This window comes from Spea bombifrons, chromosome 4, assembly GCF_027358695.1.
Source record: "Spea bombifrons isolate aSpeBom1 chromosome 4, aSpeBom1.2.pri, whole genome shotgun sequence".
Lineage (NCBI taxonomy): Eukaryota > Metazoa > Chordata > Amphibia > Anura > Pelobatidae > Spea > Spea bombifrons.
Genome location: NC_071090.1, coordinates 71,872,356 through 71,894,255, shown reverse-complemented (window position 1 = coordinate 71,894,255; position 21,900 = coordinate 71,872,356). Strand labels below are relative to the sequence as shown.

At 36.9% G+C, this 21,900-nt stretch overlaps 1 protein-coding gene across 1 annotated transcript in view; it reads right to left on the bottom strand.

The window, feature by feature from the left end:
* SHANK3 (SH3 and multiple ankyrin repeat domains 3) overlaps positions 1-21,900 on the bottom strand; it is a 98,276-nt gene that overhangs the window by 54,359 nt on the left and 22,017 nt on the right. The window contains exons 2-9 of the mRNA XM_053461792.1: positions 19,250-19,453; positions 18,593-18,664; positions 11,762-11,870; positions 8,130-8,281; positions 7,753-7,920; positions 6,493-6,609; positions 4,782-4,859; positions 1,158-1,224 (exon numbers count right to left, since the gene is read on the bottom strand). Of these exons, the coding sequence (XP_053317767.1) occupies positions 1,158-1,224; positions 4,782-4,859; positions 6,493-6,609; positions 7,753-7,920; positions 8,130-8,281; positions 11,762-11,870; positions 18,593-18,664; positions 19,250-19,453 (967 nt within the window). The remainder of the gene's footprint in view (positions 1-1,157; positions 1,225-4,781; positions 4,860-6,492; positions 6,610-7,752; positions 7,921-8,129; positions 8,282-11,761; positions 11,871-18,592; positions 18,665-19,249; positions 19,454-21,900) is intronic.

Sequence of the window (21,900 nt, the reverse complement as noted above, 5' to 3'; positions counted from 1 at the left end):
AGGAATCAAGATGGTGAAAAGATGGGGGAGAAAACAGAAAATGTTCATGGTGAGTAAAAATGTAGAACAGCGAAAGGGGGGAAAGGGTGATCACACAAATATGGCAATGCAAAAATCACAGGGAAAAGTGGTATAGGTGAGAGAGGTGCAAATAAAATGAATAATAAGCGTGGCATTGCAAAATAAGTGAATAAGAAGGAAGACAGGGAAAAGAGAAATTATGATTATAAGCATGAGGTAGAGAAAAGAAGGTAGCAAAAAGCCAAAAAGAGAGAACGGGTAGAAAAATGATAAGGAAAAGGTATGATACAGAAGAGAACCAGAAGGTGCAATGATTGCAGGGGGAAAAAGAGAAAGAAATTTCAAAAAAGAGGGGAAGAAAAAAAGAAAGAAAGTTAGCAACAAACATCATGACAAATTGTAGCTTGTAATTATAAGACCTGCTATCTATTGACTTAATTTTTATTCAAAAGCCCCAATAAACGTAATACTTCACATGAGAGAGTGTTTTTTTTGTAAGATGTGAAAACTCCGGCATACAATGGCAGTGAGACAGGAAGAACATAGGTGCGGGAAGCAGTGGTTTATGTAAGGCAGGGAGAGTGCAGCATATATGGGAGTAGTGATTCAGGTAAGCGGTAGAAAACACAAGACATGAGAAACAATGCTTAGAATACACTCCAGTCCCATATTCATGTTCAGTGTAGATTGGAGTTCATTTAGCACAGACCCAATGCATTTTAATTCATGAAAATTCATGAAGGCATTCTTTAGATATTAGGGTTACATAATAAGAAGGAAGCATTCATGTACACTTCTTCTCTATGGTATGCGGGTTGCTAAGTGGAAACTTTATACTTTTGAATGTATACTGAGGGAAGGTCCTCAAGGCATAGGCTAAGACTGGGGCCATCAATAGAGGTGATCTAGTAGCAAGGGTAACAGAGCAAACAACGAAATAAGTATACGGGGGTTGATATTCGATGAATACTATATCACTTAAGAGCTAATGTATGTGCAAAGAGATGAACAGAACTGTTCTAATGAAATAATTTGTTTAGGGGAGCACCTGTATGTCCCCTTACATATGCAGATATGTAGCATACTGTCAATGTGTGCTATGCATTTGTCTTATTTTAATGTTTTTTCATGCTTACCAATGTCAGATTCTTTGTGAGTTTTGATGATTTCAGCAAGTTCAAAATTTCCTGCGATAATAGCAACCTACGAGGAAAGAAGGAAAGCAAGAGTCAATTGGAAAGACATTAAAAATGTAAAGCTAAGAATATATAATAATTAAAAATAGCAGAGTGGAAAATGCAATACTATACTAGACACATTGTCTGAAATTCTTTAAAACGACAATAAGAGTTCCTGAGTATTCATAGCTGATGTAAGAGTGGAACTGAGACAGTATTTGTATTGCTCAATTGCCTACTACTACACAGGGTGGGATGGCAGGAACCATCAATTCCCATCTGCTCAATACAGTTTCCTAGGAAGCAGACTCCAAGTTTTCCAGTGAATCAGAAGCTAGTGGTTATGTGAAGTAGTGATTTTTAGTGAAACAAACTTGACTCACAAACTTGCCTCAACTGCAGGCTCACAAAAATTCATAATGATCTTAGTGTGATCCTCTTGAGACTGGTTTATTCCAGAATTACAATTATACATTCTCATAGAAGATGTACTTTCCAGCTTTGTCTGACATTCAGCCAAGGTATGGCCATGGTATTTTACTCAAACTTTCCTTCATTATTAAAGATCGCTTAGCAATAGAGATTCCACTGAAAACCTACCATAGGATGAAAGCGAAGGTTGCACAAATTCCTAGACTCTACCTGCATTGGTTTAGTAGACAGCACATGAGCCTTTAGTACTAGACATTGCACTTCATCTCTATCTATCTATTACCATAAACATCCCTGGGGATCCCACCAATTTAAAACATGTGATGTGGTGGCATGATGGCTCTGCATAGAGTACAACAAAAATAAGAGCTACATTTTCTAGCATCGCTAAAGTGAAAAAGTCAAATGGAAAAACCATGATTAATGCGTTGTATGTCAGTGTAGGTATTAAGATCAGGGATAATCTGGAATGTGCCAACATGTAATAATGGAACAAGCGCCTTACCAATATTCATAAACCTAAGCTCTCAATAATAAAAAAAAAAAATCCTAATAATACTCAGAGGGAGGTGCTAAGGTGTTTAATATTAAATCTTTAAACACTGTGGTTTTAAATAACAAACTACCAGAGAACAACCTTCATGAAAAAACACTCTGAAGCACCGATTCAAAATTAATAAAAATGTATTCATGCAAAAAAAGTCCCTCTTCTTTGCTCCTCCAAACAAGCACATATATTAATTTATTACACGCTAACGTGTAAAATCAATGTAGTGAATTAATTGCACAATAACAATTCATTATTAATATGACATCAGTTATCAAAAAAGATATCAAAATGGGCAAAAAAAATCAGTTCACAAATCACGAAACAAATCAGTTCATTAAATCAATTAATTGGTTCTAAAGTGTCTCTCCTTTGGTCCATTGTCACATTACACTTAGGGGAGTAATATTCCTCTGTGATAATCTGGAATGTTTCCCATTACCCCTTTGCCCCCTTACCTGTAACCTCCTGTTTAAGCAATACCTTGCAGTTTATTCTACTCACACTTACTTTAGTACAGAACAGTAAAGGATGTTTGTTACAGACAGGTCACTTTAATCATATTTTTTAGGATATATATAAACTGAATAATGGATTCACACCCACAGCCCACCTACACACGTATGCAATAGAGGGATTTATTTTTACAATAATAGTTAATATTTGTATATGTTGGGTTTTTATAGCAAATACATCTGTTTCAGAAATTGAAAAGAAAGAAATACAGTATAAATTAATCTGCAAGAATAAGTGCGAATCTGGGTGATTACATAGCTTATTCATTAGGAGAAGAAGGCTCTCACATAAAAAAATTCTGAACTATCAGTACTATAACACTATAATAAAATGCCCACACACCAGTGAATACAATGATGGTTATCCCTGCAGCCCTGGCAAGGCAGTCATATTTTATATGGAACAGTAATATAGTGGCCCAAAACACACAATGCTCAGTGCATTTTGCATTCAGGGATCGCATACAAAGTGCACAAACAGAATATGATTATGCTGTAAATGCTGCCTGTTGATCACATCAGCCCAAACACTCAGTGATGTCCTGCTGCATAATGGTTATCAGGGCGATCTTTAATCTTCCCAACCGGTCTACTTCCAATATGGAGGCTGTTGGGCACCTAAAAGACATTATATCCCAGTGCTTCAAGCCTTAAAGGCCCACATCGTCTTATAAAGCATTCAGGATGCTGGCTGCAGTGGGAGGCGTTGCCCAGGGTCGGGTTTATGGCAGCGCCCAAGTAAAATACAATCCAAAAAACGTCCAAATTTTCCAATGACCAAAGAAAGGCTCGTCTGTTTGTGTACTAGGTAGCTAGGCTTACTTTTTATAGGCTGTGCAAAGAGGCTTATGAAACACATATGTCAAATTAACACGTATTACGTTGCTGCTGGGTTCCTATTAAAGGGAAATGAGCATTTTCAAAGAAGAGCCACTTGAAGCAAGGATTTGAAGAATCTTTCTGCAGGATCATCCTTGCGCAAAGTCTGAGTGTTCATTACTAATGCATGCAAGTCATATTAAAAATGTACGAGAGCACACATAAACATTAATTATGCACCCAAGTCCTTCCATGCATGATATAGCTGCTGTTAGACATACGGGTATACCACCTATACTATTAAACTTATGTGAACCCTATTTACATACACTAATTTTAAACTCACGCATACATTTGTAAAAATTAGTATGTGAGATGAGCCGCTCTACTTCACCAGATGGCAATTCTAGGAGGGGCCCTAACACCAGGCTGACAGTAATCCAGATTAGTGGATGATCTAGATGGACATGGATTATCTCCTCATCACAAGGCTGCGAGGAAGGCAGGTGTCCTTGTAACAACTCAGAATGACACTCTCTCACTCTGTTAGGGTCATGCTCAAAATGTGTTAAGATCTTTAACTGGCAACGTAACATTGAATGGGAAGTGTGTGTTGAGGTGATCTGCAGGGTTATGAAACACATCTATTCCTTATTTGCTGTTGCACAGAATTTATACTGTTATTGTCGAAACAAAAAGAACATCTGATTTCAGGTTACCAGGACCAATATGTACAATGCTTAGACTTGTGCATTCAGATTCAATTTGGAATCACTTGGAATCTCACCCAATTGTCCAACAATTGATGCTTGTAAAATTTTATTGGAGTTAAGTGGTAATTAACTGTTGGACCAGATCCCAGATAAAATGGGATGTATGTGTGTCTATGGCATTGTCAATGTGCATTGCGTAGTTTGCATGTATATAGGGTGGTGCATCTGTGTACAAATTAGCATGCATGTGCATAGGGTAGGCTCACTGTGTAATGTTTAGTATACTTCTGTATAGGGAAGTGTGCCTTTGTATGGTATGTATGTGTATACCGTTGTGTCACTGTATTGTGTCATATATGTAGTGTCACTGTATATTGTTTAGAATACTTGTGTATAGGGTAGTGTGAAAATGTTGTTTTGCACTCTGAAATGTATATGTGTGTTTGAAAAACTATGGCATGACTGATGTAAAGTTATAGAGCAGAAATTCAAATCATTTGGACACAGGGCTGGTAGCAGTGGATAGTACCATTGCAGTATGCGTGTGCACATTTACCTGGAATGCAGTCTGGTTGTTGAAGTTCCGAATCTCTTTACTTGCCCCACGGAAGAGAAGAACCCGAGCACAGCTCTCCTGTTACAGGCACAAAGGCATTTAGATCAAAGAATGGAAAACTGAAATGTTATCATCAGAAGGACAATCTATTTCTAAAGTTGAATAAAACATATGACCCTTAAAATTGTTCTAAGGTTGTTATATATATAACATGGCCCAATAATCTTAATCCACATTCGGTTCCTTAAAATTCAGAGAGTATAACTAAGTCCATGAGAAAACTGGTCACTCATATTTGATCTTGCATTCTGACAATGCTCTTGAAGCCTCTTTGTGTGTTTTACTTGCAATTGCACGTATAGTCACTGTCATATAGTGGTGCACAACGCAAGGTCCATAAAGACATGGTTGGATGAGTTTGGAGTGCAAAAACTTGACAGGCCGGCAAAAAGCCCTGACCTCAACCCCATCAAACACCTTTGGGATGAACGGGATTGGAGATTGCTAGTCAGGCCTTCTTGTCCAACATTGGTAACTAACCAAACAAATCCTCTACTGGATGAATGGGCAAACATTTCCACCGAAACACATCACAATCTCATGGAAATCCTTCCCTGAAGAGTGGCAGCTGTTATTGCTGCAAAAGGGGACCAACTTCATATTACTGTCTACGTATTTAGAATGCAACATCATCAAAGTCCCTGTTGGTGTATTGGTCAGGTGTCCCAATACTTTTGTCCATACAGTGTATATCAGGCACACGCTAATCAACCAATTGGTTGTACAACTGGAGCTATTTCATTGAAGGCATCAGAGCTCAAATATTTAAGTACATTAATAAAATGTTATTTTGTTCTCCATTTCTTTTTCCTAAGTGATATAATTAGGTGTAAGGAAAGTTTGAGATCACTCGGCACAGATGAAGTACGGATGGCTTAGTTAATACAAAGAACATGAATGTGCTTTCTGTAAAGCTGTTACATAAAGTCTGAAAATTGAAATGCTGCCATGAGTTTCTCAGGTAGGCGCTTACACCAAGCTGTGCTAGATGTATTCAGCAGAAGATCCACTATTAGCACTCAACAGACCTTTAACCCAGGTTTTTTTTAAATAGTATAGTGCTTGAATACAAATATATAATATCTTGGAAAGGCAATATCCTTATTAGGTGGGTACAAATAAAAGTGGGCAAAACAGTAATACACAGAGAAATAGACAGCCTGCTGATCCGAAAAAACCCCACTAACTCAAATAAAGAACTCAATAAGGATGTAGATTTGAAGTGGTTCGAGCAGGTACTTATTTACGTTTCCTAAAGGATCCGCAGATTATGATGAAAAGTGACAGCAGGATGTTCAGACATTTTTAATTATGGCTGAGCTGTATCTTCAAGTAGCTCTATACCTCTTGTATTATCAGGGGTAAGTATTAACATAAATAAGCCTTAATAGGGCTTAATATTTGATACTTCAGATTATAGTTCTTTTAGGATGCTGTCTGATACTATGTTTATAATAATAAATATAATTATAATAAATATAATTTAGCAGCAAACAATTGGCACTGGTGGATGTTTCTGCTCGCATTTTGCTTGTATAAGTCCAGAAAAGCCTGTAAAATATTTTCCATTTCATATTTCACAAAGCACACAACAGGAGCTCAAATCTCTTAATTGCTAGTTACATCACATGATGCTATGTAGTTGTGTCACCTGGTTGTAAAGTGCACACAGGTGCAAAGCGCTGTTCCCTGAAGCGTTCTGTGCTCTCATGTCAGCTCCATAAAACAGAAGATGCTCCAAATGTTGAACATGACCATACCGGCAAGCCTGAGAAACAGAAATGGGGAAGGGAAGCACCAAGGGGATGCAAGAAGATATAACATCAGGACGAAAAGGAAAGTGAATGGCATTTACGTGCGCAACCATATTTGGAAAGAATAATTAACACGGGCACAGACGGCCATCAGAAGACACGAAGCCAAGCAGAGAGCCAAGAACATCGGGAAAGCCAGGGGACACCAAACAGGAGTAGAATACAGAAACGAAGATAGTGGATAAGATAGGTAGAGAATAAATAAAATACAGGGAGACATATGTTCATTCATTGTTAAAAACAACATTAAAAATTAGGCATGCAGCAAAAAGAGTGGAAACATAGTAGACAACAGATAAGATTTAAAAAAAACAAAGAATTGAACATTAACAGTACCCTTATATACTGTTTGTCCCACTCGCCCCCTTTTACTGTCCTGTCTATAGTCTTACATATTTCCTACAAGCTGTCAGCATGCACCTTCTGCATTGTCACCTCCCTTACACTGTGAACTTTCTTTGGAAAAAAAACTAATTTGTATACTTACAAGGTATATTTCAATTCCTAAAATACGTTCCATAAAGCTAACATCTTACAGATGTCAGATCCTGTGGTATCATGGTGCTCTATTTCTTGGATCTGTCCCCTGTATATACTGCCCTTTGTATTGCTCTTCTGTCATAGTTATTTTGTTTCATTTAAATTTATGATTTTTTTATAACTTTATCATAATGTTATGATTTTTTAAAGGTCACTATCATTTGCATTAGTGAAATAACCATTGCTAATTTGCCAACACATTATATTAGTACCAATAACAATTTGCATTTTCTATGCTTTCTACTGACCATTAATCGTATAGTCATCCCAACAAAATACATAGCCACTTTCATATTCAGGTAAAATGTTATGTAGCCATCTAAAGAACAATTCTGGTCACCATAAGAACTAAAGCACTTTGTATCTGAATTACACTTAAATCACAAGTTTTGCTGTTTAATTTTGTTTCCTTGCCTTCTACCTTACAATCACCTACAGTGGTTTATACCTTCTACAGCCACATATATATTGCCAGAGATCAGGGTTTGTTTTAACCTGAGGGTAGCATTAAAATGAATTACACCTCTGCTGTATTCACCCAGCCTTTGTGGTCTCACCTGGTGGATCTCCTGCCAGCCATTTTCATCTTCACACCCCAGGCTGGCATAGTCTCGGAGCAGCAGCTCACAACAGTATGGATCACCCCCAACCATGGCGCTGTGATAAAGTGGGGTCAGACCACGGCTGTCCTTATAATCAGGCGATGCACCCAAATCTAAGAGGGTCTGTAAGTATGGGGGGAAATTATTATATTATAACAAGGTTAAAAAAAAGGAAGAGGAAAAAGTAAGGAAACACTGCATATAGAAAGAGCAGGATAAATACACATGCAAATCTAGTCCAACCTTGCCACTTTCTTTCTTAAAACACCATGAACTATTCTGGCTCCCCGATCATTTCCCACAAAACAAGTTTTTCATTTTTTAAACCTCACCATGAGTACGGCATGGTTGCGGTATCGGACCGCTTTGTGCAGAGCCGTTAGTCCCTCGCGGGTTCTGAAATCGAGGTGTGCTCCCCCACTGCGCAGAATTTTTACCAGTTCTGCACCCCCTTCCAACTGTGCAGCAAGTGTCAGAGGGCACTCTGTCGGCAAGAGAAGACATATATGAAGAACAGAACCGCTTATAGGTAAAAGCCAAAATATAATGGTTCAGAAAAGCAAATGCTAATCCTATTTTCATCTTGAGAGATGGTTTTATTTTAATACTAAAGACCATTATGTTTGGGGAAAAAAACATGCAAATAAAAAAAAAATATACAGCCATAGTCAACCAAGAGAAAATTGAGTCTTCATCTGAAGAAAAGAGCTCATCTAATTTAACCTCTTTTTCTATGTTGGTTCAATAAAAGTTATCACACTCAACCAAAGATAATAAGATGGGGGAAATACTTAGCACATATATGGTATAAGCCTGGGATTTTTGTTCAAGTACAATCTTGAAATTACACATCAATGTTAGTCAATAGTTAGTAAATCTTGGGCTTTGGGGAAGCAAGTGTTATGTGTTATTTACTGAATACATTGAGTGGATTGCGAGTATAGAACAATGCTTCTAAAATATGAATCAACTATGTGAGTAAGTATTAAATAGTGAAAAAAATCTAGTGTGCTGTAGTTCAACGATAATTACTGACCTAGATAATACATATAGAACCTAGACTGCTTAATTGCACATTATATCAAAAAGTTATTCTGAATAAAATACCTAACTGAATAGAAACTATAACTAGTAAATTAAATACTGTAGCAATTAAGAAAAACGGAAGACAAAGTAATGTACTGGTTTGTCTTAGTCTGTAAGTTCTAGTTTTGTCATAGCCTTTGAACATATGAACCGTAAGAAGCAATGTGCAAACTGTTGCCACTATATAAATAAAATATAATAATAAGATGTCAAATAATAAATACTTCAAATAAAGTAATTAGCATTGGGTGAGGAAGTAGGTCAGAGTTTAAAGTGTATTAAAACCTTAGGCTTTATACAGATCAATACCTGTCAGGCCATAGAGAAATTGCTTTGAAATCATTTAAAAATACAAATTTTCTAGGAATAAATGCTACACTGCTGTACCAGATAAAATATCAAATAAAAGTACTGAACTTGTCTTTAAATACAAAGATAAATCAACTGACCTACTTAGGTGACACTGAATGAAAACTACTGAACTGCACTAGAGACAACTGACTAGATAGAGAATACTAGAAAAGTACTGGAGTGCACTTTAGATATTGAACCAATATACCTGAATTTAATATGAAAACATTGAGCAAAGGTAAAAAAAGCAGGTTGTGGTTGGGCATCCATTACTCAAAATTGCATCTCTAAAATAAGCATAAACTACAGTGTTTTATACAATAGTGTAAATTAATATTGACAGCAACTACATTCCCTTCTGGGGCAATATTTATCAACAACATTTCATATTACTGCTGGTTAAGATAGAGTAATGTAACATTCAATTTTCATTTTGTATGTAAATGCGTGCATTTGTCATCTTTGAATAAAGTTTTAAAGGTTTTGGTTTATTTTGCCATTCATATACTTTCATCTACAGGTTAATATTTGTACAGCCCATACTCATGATCATAAATGCAAACTTCCCAGGACTGCTCTGCTGGAGCTCTCCCAGTCCTGTTCCTTAGATGAGGGTAGAAGGGATGAGATGAAGAGTCAGGGCTATCCTCGTGTGTTAATAATGGGTGGATTTTAGTTCTCCCCTAGTAGCTCTTCTGGATGATAACATTACCTCTATCCCACAGGGCCTAAACAACAATAGTTAATGTAATCTCTTCAACTAAAAACTAGATGTGTAATTCTAAAACAAAACTTAATTAACTTTCCAATTTATGTTGGAAAGCAACTGTGCTAATGATGACTGGAGAGTGAAAATAAACCGAAGTACGGGGGATTTTCCTGGTAGAAAGGCTCTGTAAAGAAGATTAAAGTAATGACAGCATGTGCTAGATACAACATTCCTACATTTCCCATTCCATATGAGCCAAACAGCTGGGGGCAAAGGCGTTTGGTGAAGGCACGGGAAGTACTTATCAGCTCCACTTGCCTTGGACAAACAATTGTTTAATGCTTAGCCATCTCGAATAGTAATAAGAGCCAACAAAAGGTTAAAGAATGACATACTACAAGTGTAAGGTATACAAGTCATATTAAGAAAACTATAATTCAGAGTACAGTATAATAATTGGTTTGTTCTATTAATGTATTTTAGCTGTGCTGTAGTTTTTAAGCTATTTTATTCATAATGGACTTCAACTTAGCCGCAGGAAACTCATTATGCAAAGGCATAAAAAGGCACATACTGCATGTGACTATTTTCTAAGGATTTCAAAACTTCATATACATACATACATAAAATGGCACAAAATATGAAGCCAAATCACAAAAAGGATGTAAAGTCAATGTTGGTAATTATGTTGTTCTAAACACAAGTGTTATTAAAGGGGGGTGAAAAGTCAAGTAAAAGTTAGCGTGCCCCATCACTAAAAATAACGTGACATTTATGAATAGCAGGTACACTCTGCCTACATGTTGCGTATTATATCAGTTTACTTCAATGTATCAATGTTACCTGTGTTGGCAGAAGTCCATGTTCCATTTATTTTAATGTAGGTTTTCACAAATAAGGAATATTTACATGACAAAATGTATCACTGCTTAACTGGTGAAGCCAAACAAAAGGATTACATCACAAGACGTATACCAAGACATTTAATATGTATACATTAATAGCAAGCTGTTTAAATGTATAAAGTTGATGTGATTAATTTAACAGATAATTTATGTTTTTCTGGCAGATAGCCTAGAAATGTATCAAATCTATAAGTTAACTATATCAAGAGACAAACAATACCGTTCCAAACACACTAGGATATGTTTTCATCCTTTTGATGTTGACTTATCTGACCTGGCTAGCTATTCTACTCTCAGGTATTGTGAACTTGGCTTGGCCTTCAAATACCCAGATTTCTCCTGCCCTGACCTTGGCTCATTTGTTGCTATCCTGTTTTCTCCGGTCCCAACTACAGCTTGCCTAACTACTCGTGTTTGTTTAACTGCCTAGTTCCCTGTGATCTGGCAGCATCATCACAAGACCCACATCTGCAAGAACCCAAGGGCTCAACCTGTGTGGCAAATGGTTAAAGGGCAAATAACACCTCTTCTTCTAGGGTCCTTGGGGTTCCACTGGTCTGACCGACTACTCCAGTCTCCACTCCAGAGCTTTGTGTCAAATGCGTAGCATGGCAGTAACAATTTAAGTTGTATTCAGTGCACCCAATTGAATAGGTGCAGTTGTTTCCAATTATTTTCAATGTAGCTTATATTTTCAACCACAATTAACACAAATTAACATTTAGATGGTTCATTAAACCAAACCCCTTGATTTCATATGGCTGACTAAAGGTTGTAAGACATGCTGACAACATCAGGTTATGCAATGACTGTCCACCATGGCTTAGTAAAAACTAATCAACTTCTCATGTGCCCGTAATTTTGTAAACACTGTATTTATGTGATTCATAAACCAAAGAGCAAGGTAATTTACCCCCTGTGTCTGGGTCCTGGTAATTGGGATCTAGACCTCTCTCCAGCAGCCGAGACACCTTCTCAAGGTTCTGAAGTTGAACATACTCCATGAACTTCTTCAAATTCCCCTACAAGTGTGTGAAGAGAGATCAAAGAATAAGTATCAAACAGGAAACAGAGAAAGAGTGGTGTTTTCATCTTATGACCAAAATAAAATTCACAAGATTTTGATTTGTCTAAACATGGGGCATAAAACATCCTATATCTTATACTTATCTGAAAACAGCCATGCTGAACATGCTGTAAAAACAAGCTTATAAGCTAGAGGGCGTTATGATGTATTATACAATAGGTAAAAGTGCCGCTGTTAAGGATGGAGCAGCCACACAATTGTGTATTATGCTCAAAATTTTGATTATTCATATTTACTTATTTTATATTTAAACTTCTTTACACATTAACAGCGCTATGTAAAGGAAAGAACATTAAGGTACACAAACAAAAAAAGTCATAAGAATGGATAGAACAGAGGGTTCTTAAAGGCACAAAGATACTGTACATATTAGTATCGGAATATAGTTGTTGGAAGAATAAATCCATGCAAGTTGAGCAAGAGTCGGCCAAACAGTAATCAGAATAACAAAGCAGATTCCTTGTTCTGCACACATTCTTGTGATTAAAGATGGAGAGGATGCACTGGGCCCCAGCTGGTTCCTGCTGAAATGTAATACTTGAATGTTCCATATACCCAGGATTTTAATACATGCTAAATTACCTTGATTATCTCATGAAATATGAAAATGCTATCAGAAGATGTGACTGTGACTTCGCCATTTGCTGACTGATCAAATTTTAAATAAACAACCAGTATTAATTGATTTAGTCTTTTATTGCAATTCAAAGTCCCTCCAATTGTGTTTAAAATGGACAACAGATGGAGACCATATTAGTATTAGGTTCTAATATTATCACATAAGGAATGCTGCAACATTTAAAGTGCTCTCTTTTACAGTGACATCAATGTACGCCACATCATTGGGCATTGCCTTTCTGTATATTGCAGTAATATGGCAATGATCACTGGGTATAATAATACACAAGGAATTATGTCTAAACAAAAGAGTTATTTTGAGTTCCCTATAGAAATCAAATAGTTATTTTTAGAAACAGAGGGCATGCACAATTCTTAAAGTCATTATAATTGTAAATGCACTATATTGAAATAGCACTTTATTCTGTAATGAGATAATGTGGCAATATGTTGCATTGTACCACTTTATTATTGTGTATGATACTATGTAACGTGAGCTATTTGGTGCATTAATTAGCTGAGATAAATGTATGCACTCAGCAGTTGTATTTACAAAAGGACATGTGGTAAAATCTGAATGCAGAACTCAGTGCTTTCATCCTCTATAGAAATACAGAATACATGCGTGTATTACGCAGTGACTCATTCAATGAGAAAACTGTCACAAATGATCATCCAAAACACACATTTTTAACAAAGGGCATCAAAGGGTATCTTTCTTAGCACCACAGATGCATATTCAATGTAGCTATAATTTGAAATATAATGCATTTAAGCATCAAAATTGTCTTTTCTAATAACAATGCTACAACACTTAAAAATGCAAGCGTTTAAGCATTAGTAATCTTATATAGCCATTCCTTTAAGAAATATAATGTAAACTAGGTACAGGCTTTAATCTCTCCAGATTCCCGCATTAAGACGGATCCATTCCCAGGCTGCCTGTATCCTTTGCTTCATTTAACACATTTAATGGAATCTTCTCTTTTTATTTTGGGACTTTTCATTTACGTTGTGACTGGGCTTACACCTTTCGTGTAACAACTAGTTCAAATGTCTGTACATAGTCAGACCTCCCCACTCATTCATTTCAATGGGTCACTTTACGGCTGCAAACGTCAGACCTGATATTTTCCCCTTCTACTAATGATTGTAAGTTCCCATAAGAAGCTTCAGCCTAGTAAGTCCTTAAGTTTCCATAAAGAGACTGGGGATAAAAACTGCCCCTAATACTTATAGCCACTTGCTGCACTATTACATTGTTGCCAGGTATGGCTGTGTGTATTTATGTATTGAGTCGACAAGCACACATTGAAGGATAGGATTGACCTGCTTTTGTTTGCTTCTCTTAATACATTGCTTTATATTTGGTTATATATATATATATATATATATATATATATATATATATAATGAAAACACTTTGGAGTTACAATTTTTCTATGACATATACATTTCACGTGTTGCTAAGCAGCTCGGGTGAAGGGCGGCCCTGCAAAACGTAGGATACATAACTATATAACTGATTCCCTTTTGTGATACTCCAGCACTTTACTCGAAATGTATATTTGTTAAAATTGCTGTTGCGTTTCCCCCTTATTGATTCTACACTGACGTACAAAAATGACGTACAATATAGTGTGATATAAAAAGACTGTAAAGTGCCATTAAACTTGACTGTACCATTGTTTGTCTTTGTATTTTTAAGGCATTAGGTGAGTGCTTACTAAGATGATATAATGCACTGCACCTTTACAGAAATGGGAATCACCGATACATTTAACAATGTTTTTACTGGTATATTGAGCAATCTTGTAGTGCATATAGATGGCAGTTTGATTTAGGCTGAAAATTAGTAATTTGAATTAGTAAGGTCAATTAATGGAAATTGCAGCTACAAAGATCAATATCAGGATACTTTCCTTAATGTTTTATGCCTTTGTTTCATAGTATTTGTCTCAGATAGATACATGTAACTATCATATTGAGCTTCTGTAAGGTCCTACTGGGTATTGGACCTGGTGGCTACTAGAACTTTTCCTTAACCATTGTGCCACCAGGAATCTCTATTCTGAGTTTCAAGATTACCTGCCCTGGCTCTGAAGGACGGTTCTGGAACAGCTCAATTGATTCACGTGTCTGGATTCTTAATTAGCAGCAATTTATTAACCAGCCTTTGCTGCACTTCAGGGCTGCAACACTATTTCATCCTGATCTACTAGCGTGGCTTGTTTTGTTGTTGTGACCCTGACCTCGGCTTGTTACTCATTTGCTGCTGTGCTTGTGACCCTGACCTTGCTTGTTTCCTGCATTTACCTTCTGACCTGGATTGTTCATTTCTGTTTGCACTGTATACTAAAGTATGGCACCTTTCAAAATTGGTAAGAGTTCTGCACATAGCCACTCAAAGCCAGGAGCTCAATGCCTGGTGGACAGCAGCCACTCTGCACAAAACTCTTTACCATATTTCAAACATGGACTCTGTTTAGTCTGTTTTGATGAATATGTATTGGACAGGACTTGACAGCGAGCCTTGAGTGTGCTTTCTGCCAAATGTGTTCGGGGCCACTGTTTCCTTGTGCCATATCCTAGGGCAATTCTGGTGCAAGTGCTACTTTAGTCCAGGTCAGTTTGTGCTTAGATAAATAAAGCCAATGGTATATTTGACCCATTACATGCTAGAATGTGGTAGAGTGAGCATATTTTTTCTTAAATGATGTGTCAATGCATTTGCAGATAATATTTGTATAAACCAATACAGTCACGTTCTAAATACAATAACATAATTACATTCATGTGTCACATATTGGGATTAGAACTAAAATATAATAGAATAAATCATCCCTACGGAAGTGCCTATGAATGAGGTGTGGTAAGAAATCTGTGTAACTCCTAAAAGAGTGGTATATTTTAAATGATAGAGTTCATGTGTTGGCAGGGACACTGTTATTTTGTCTCTGTGTTTATTTCAGCTTTCTTTCTTTCTTTCTCTCTTTCTTTCGTATTTATTTCAGTCTAGCTACTCTGTGTACTCCTTTGAATCACTTAGTAAAAGTTGTTTTCTATTGATTTCCATGTAGCATTGTTTTAGTGATCGCAGTCTAGAATCCTCAATCAGTGTTTAGGGATTAGTCAGGGAGTGGAATTTCATACCATGCATTTTCAACCACTGTTAGCACAAATTAACGTTTAGACAGATCATTAGATTGAGCTGTAGGTCAATAAAGCAAAAACACAATGCTTTAGTCCCTCACTAAAGCCACAATTTAAGTTGTTTGTTTTTGGCCAAAAGCTGCAGCTTTCTGCTTGGTTTCTCAGTAATAAAAAGTTTACTTTCAGTTCTTATATTTATAATAATATTTTGGCTGTGAAATCACTTTTTTGTGTGCATAACATGTTACATGAGACTTGAAATTACATCGCTGGCACTTATATTAGCAACCGGGATAATGTCCCTACTGTTGCTTGCACTGGAAAGGGGAGATATGGCTATTGGGACACCTGACCATTAAACCTACAGGGATTTTGATGACATTGCATTCTACATACATAGACATTAACATGTAGTTGGTCCCCCTTTACAGCTGTAACAGCTTCAACTGTTCTTGGAAGGTTTTTCACAAGATTTTGGAGTGTTTCTGTGGGTATTTTTGCCCATACATCCAGTAGAGCATTTGTGAGGTCAGGCACTGCTGTTGGGCTAGAAGGGCTGGCTCACAATCTCCATTCCAGTTCATCCCAAAGGGAGGTTGATGGGGTTGGGGTCAGGGCTCTGTGCAGGCCTTCCCCAAACTGTTCCCACAAAACCGAAAGCATTGCATTGTCCAAAATGTCTTTGTATGCTGAAGAATTAAGATTTTCCTTCACTGAAAGTAAGGGGCCCAAACCCATTGAAAGATTCCAAAATAGCATTTCAGTTAAACCATACCAAGAATGCGAGAAATTAATGTTGTCATTCTTAATTATTAGCTTGTTACACTTAACATGCTTCCTAAATATCGCTTCAAAACGTCCTATTCACAGAGCACATGAAATTATATGTATCGCCAGTCGATAAACGCTATGCATATTCACAGGGTCAGAACTACATTCCAGGCACGACTCCCATCTTAGCAGAATTTTTAGTTTGCAAGTGGGCTATATGGTGAAAATAGGCAAGTATGGGAAACAATAGATGCAACATCAACAAAAGCAGGAAGTGGCTGAGCAACCAGTGAGTCCTTCTTTGCCTTCCACAGAACCCCTGAAACACTGAGTTCCAGATGTATGCCTAATCTCTTTTACAGAGGATATTGCACTGCAGGTCCTGTAAAAAGTTTCAAGCATCTCTTTTACTGTTTTTTTCTTTTATTTGTATTTCCGCCTTACAATTCTAAATGAATACATTTTGATTTCCCAAAAAAACAGCTTCAAGCTATTATAGGCTTTTCATGAAAAACTAAAATTATTGGAATTCTACTGTCTAGTTTAACTCAGCCTCCCAGTTGCCTAAATTGAAAGCTTCTTGTATTTGTTCTGTAGAACTCCTATTGCAGCGAAATCCCAGTGAAATCAGAAAAGCAGCAGCCAATCACATAATGTTTCAAAGTTTCAGTAGAGACAGTTGAGGGAAGACATATGAGATAGAAGTCTAATTTTTCAATTTCAAAAACAAAAGATTCCGCATCAACTTGCATGCAGTAAAATGCATTGGGTTCCATGCATACGTATATAAATACAATTTAGGATATTAGACTGTACCTTTAAGAAATCATTTTGTGGAATGCAGTTCTTACGCACATGAAACATTAAATAAGAACTACACAATTACAGAGGTGATTATATGTACCTTTCTCTAATGGTGAATCCCTAGGTACACATGGTTCTAGTGAATTCTCTTACAAAATAATTAGCTATTGCCCAGGGGTCTCTCTGTAGAAGCTTTATAATTACAACTTTCATGAAACAGAGATGTCTCTGGAATACACTGAGTAATGTTATTAGATCATAAAACGTGAGCCTTTTTTATGAGACCTAGATGTTTCTCCATTCTAAAACTAAAAAATGCATTTTTTTGTAGGTAATAGGAATCATCTCTAAAGTACTGAACTAATTTGATTTGTAGATCTTCCCCAAAACTGATTACAATAATTTCATCGTGACACTATTAGCAGTATTTATCATTTTATTGCTATACATGCAAATCTTGGAATGGGGTTTACCAGACAACTAGTGTACCAGGAAACACTACTTTCTGCACTCCTTCTATGGGTTTCTTGTAGTTTGCGCAAATTGAATACGTTCAGGTAGACAAATGTTTAAAGGGCCAATATGGTCAGAAAGCTAAATTATATTTTGCAAATTACAAACCAAAATATTGAAAATTAATTGTCTCATTTATCCATACATCATGTTTTGTAGGACTGCACTTGTTGTAATGTGTGATTTCTTGGTACAAAGGAGGCACAGATAAGCTGTTTGGGGGCAAAGCTAGTCAAAGCACAGGGAAACTGTTTGGGGGCTCTAGAAAGCTAGTTGGTGGCAAGATATGTGAGGATAAAGATGCCACAGAAAAGCTGTTTGGGGACAAAGGTGGCACAGACAAGCTGTTTGGGCTACTAACAAGCTAGTTGGTGGCAAAGATGGCATAGACAAGCTGTTTGGGGGCACCAACAATATGTTTGAGGACAAAGAAGGTACATACAAATTGTTTTGGGGGAAAGGTGGCACTGGTAAGCTGTGTGGGAGCAAAAGTGGCACTCACAAGCTGTTTGGGGGCAAAGCTGTAATTATGGGATATGTTGCTTGGTGAGGTCGGGGGTCAGGGGTAATTTTCACTCCGAGGCTCTATGGTTTCTAGTTAAGCCCCTGCCTGCAAGGTGTACGGTACTATGTTATACTACATCAGGGCAAGGCTATCCATTTTAGTATCCTTAGCTGAGGAATCCTATATAGCTGAAGGTACCCTTATGTTTTTTGTATTTGCCAGGATTTCTTTATTTGGTTTACATGTATACTCTTATTTTCAACATATCAATTTATATTTTTTTTTCTGCTTACCTTGGTGTGAAGCTTGGCAAACTGCTTGTCATCCAGCAGAGTCTGGGTGTAAACTCTTCTCTTATATCGAAACTGTGGAGACATAAAAGGGGAAATCCTGCCCAGGTAAGTTAATTGTTCATTAATCCCATTTACTAATTTGCTTTTCTACAATGTAAGATATGAACAAACATAACTGTAAATGTAGCAGGACCTGTTGATTTCATATGTTGTCAGATATAACTTACTGAAAAATGTCTGAATAGTAACAATAGTAACACCTGAATGGTCTCAGGTGTATCTATTCTGCACAACACTGGATACCAATGAATTATCATCCCCTTTTATAACGTTTGATCATTATTTGAACATTACCGCTATTGGGTATATGAACACCAAAGACCAACATTGACCTTCAGCTACTTCTAAAAACGTTTTTTGGGGGGTATTTCCTATTGAACATTATTCTCATTATCTACTTGCAGATCTCTCTGGGATCCTTATATTTAGTGCTTTCAGATGTACAACCATTGTTTAACATACTTTAATGTCATACATAACAGAGAGTTCAACTACCTTGTGCTGTAGTTATTTTTTCATACAATACAGTATTTATTGTATATGATAATAATGGATTTTTTTTAGATCAGTTGAACGGCCAAATATATATAAAGTTACCTCCAGGTATGGTACAGGTGTGGCCAGAGAAGGTGGATATTCTCGTAGCAGCCTCTCTTCGTCAAGGAATTTACCAGCCCTCCCGTTAAATGCTGGCTGGAAGAGTCCATAATTCAACACATCCTTTAGACTGTGGTTAAGAGTACATAGAATGCGCTGCTTGGATACCCAAACTGGGGCATCAGGATTCAACCGGAGGCACTTCTATAGACAAGAAAAACAACAGGGGCCATCCATCAGAAACACATGTGATATGAATAAACAATAATGTTTATTAGAATTAGTTCCTTTATGAAAGGAAGTGTTCTTGTTCTCAGGATTAAATGACAAAGCCCGTACATGTACGGGCTCAAAATGCATTGTTTTCAATGGGACCGCCCATTGTCCTTAAGGGGATAAACCGTTAAGTTGTAGACAAACTTAGGAACTATATAAAGGACCTGGCCCTGAGACCCTTAGGTAGTCTACCATGCAGACTCTGATGTATTAAATGACTAATGGTTCTAATACTGGCCCATATAAGGGAAGGTGGCTCAAGAACAAACCCCAAGAGTTGCCTCATACTTGCTGTACACGAGTTGAGATGAAATACTTAATTTCCCCAATTTAATTATGTTATGTTATGATTTGTTAAGACCTACTTCAACAAGTTTCTCATGAAGAAAGCAGAGTTTGCACAGCAAAGTGCATTGTTAATTTGGTAAGATGTATCAATACATTACCAAAGGTAAACTAAAAATTAATCTCACCTTAATTAACTTGCATTTCATAGCTTAGTAGGTAAACCCCTGTGGCTTCTGTTTAAATATATCCTACTGTTATGGAGTCCATACATTTTCATTTTGTTTTAGAACAGAAACCTAAAATGTGATTAAAGGATTCAATGGCAATCAGCCCTTGGTCTTGTCCCATAGTGAGGATGGCTTAAAGTATATTCTATGCATATTTTGATTCCCTCTGTATTAGTGTCCACCACTTCTGATGGGAGACAGTTCCATTTATCAACTTCTCTTTCCCCCTAAAGTAGAACTTCCTTACATTACATCTAGCTCTGACCCTCTAGTTTTAGGCCATGCACTCTTGTTCTAACATTGTGCCTCCTTTCAAATAAGCTTACCTCCTGTACTTTGTTAAATCACTTTACATATTTAAATGTTTCTCTGACATCTCCTATCTCTTTGTTTTCCTCAGTAAACACACCTATTTCACCTATATCTTCCTCTGTAAAAACAGAAGTAATCATTTAAACACTCTAGATCTTTATCCTCATTTTTATAATTCCCTTAATTTGTCTTTAGTTTAATTATTCCTGGTTTATGTTTTCTTCTTTCACTTTTTATATCTAAAATGGTTTTGTTAACCTCTCAATTTTTCTCCTCTGTGTTTGTATTGGGGCATCTAATAATGTGCCTTGCCTCCCTAAGTTCAGCGTTATACTTGCTCCCATCTTTCTCATTTTAAGTCTGTTTATAGTTCCTAAAAGCTAGCTTCTTCTCCTTCAATATACTTGCCACATCTGTGGAGTAAAAGAATGGTTTCCTTTTTTCTTTTACTCTTACTAATAAGTTTAATGCAGTGTTCTGCTGCCTTTGGCAGAAGAACTCTTCAAGAGTTCAAAGACTCACCTACAAATCTTTCAATTTTAGAAAAATCTGCCTTTCTAAAAATAAAAAAACACCTTAGTTCTAGTTTGGTGCAATGCAATCTCTCACTTTATATTAAACCACACTGAACTGTCTTCTTTAGTGACATCCTAAAGTAAAGTCTCCGTTTGTAAATACTAAATCCAGCACAGCCTCTTTCCTTGTTGGCTCCTCTATCAATTGCCTAAGGCACAGTCCCTGTGGGGAGATGTCTCTACTCTTGGGCCCCTTAATGGTAACCTCACATTTAATCACCATCTTAGTCATTTCTTAAACTAGCATATGGCCTTTGCTCTGCGTGTCCAGGGGGTCGATATATCACACCAATGCGGACAACCACATATTTACCAAGTTCTAAAGTTACCCAAACTGTCTCCTCTTTACTTTGTGTAAGGTTTAACATAAGCAATTTTTAACATAAAGGGAAACCACTGCTCCTTTTCTGCCATCTTTTGTTTCTGTATGTATCCTAACATGTATCCTGTATGGCAACATCCCAATCATTTTTCTCATTGTACCAGGTCTTACTAACTGCCAATAAATCCACATTATCTCTTGTTACTAATGCAGTAATCTTATTCTCCAAATTGTGGACATTTGTACGCATCACTCTCAAGCTGCTATTTTTCAGCCTATGTGTCACAACATGTTTTAGTTTAGCTTTTTTTGCTAATCTATGCTGATTCCACTATTCCTTTACCAGTTTCCCAAAGGTAAGCAATGACCTGAGCTTACACTAACCACCCCTTATAATCACCCCTAGTTTAAAATCTCCTCCAACACTCTAACCATCTTCTCCCCAGTACAGAATCCTACTCATCATTGAAGTGCAACATATCCCTGCTATACAGTCTGTAGCTGACTGCAAAGTTTGCCTAGTTCTCTAAAAACCCCAATCCCTTCTTCATACACCACTTCACAGCCATGTTACCTTGGTGGTGCTTTCCCTAAGTTTGTCATTTAGTGCTCTAAAAAAACGTACCTGCTATTGACTTTGTCATTAGCATT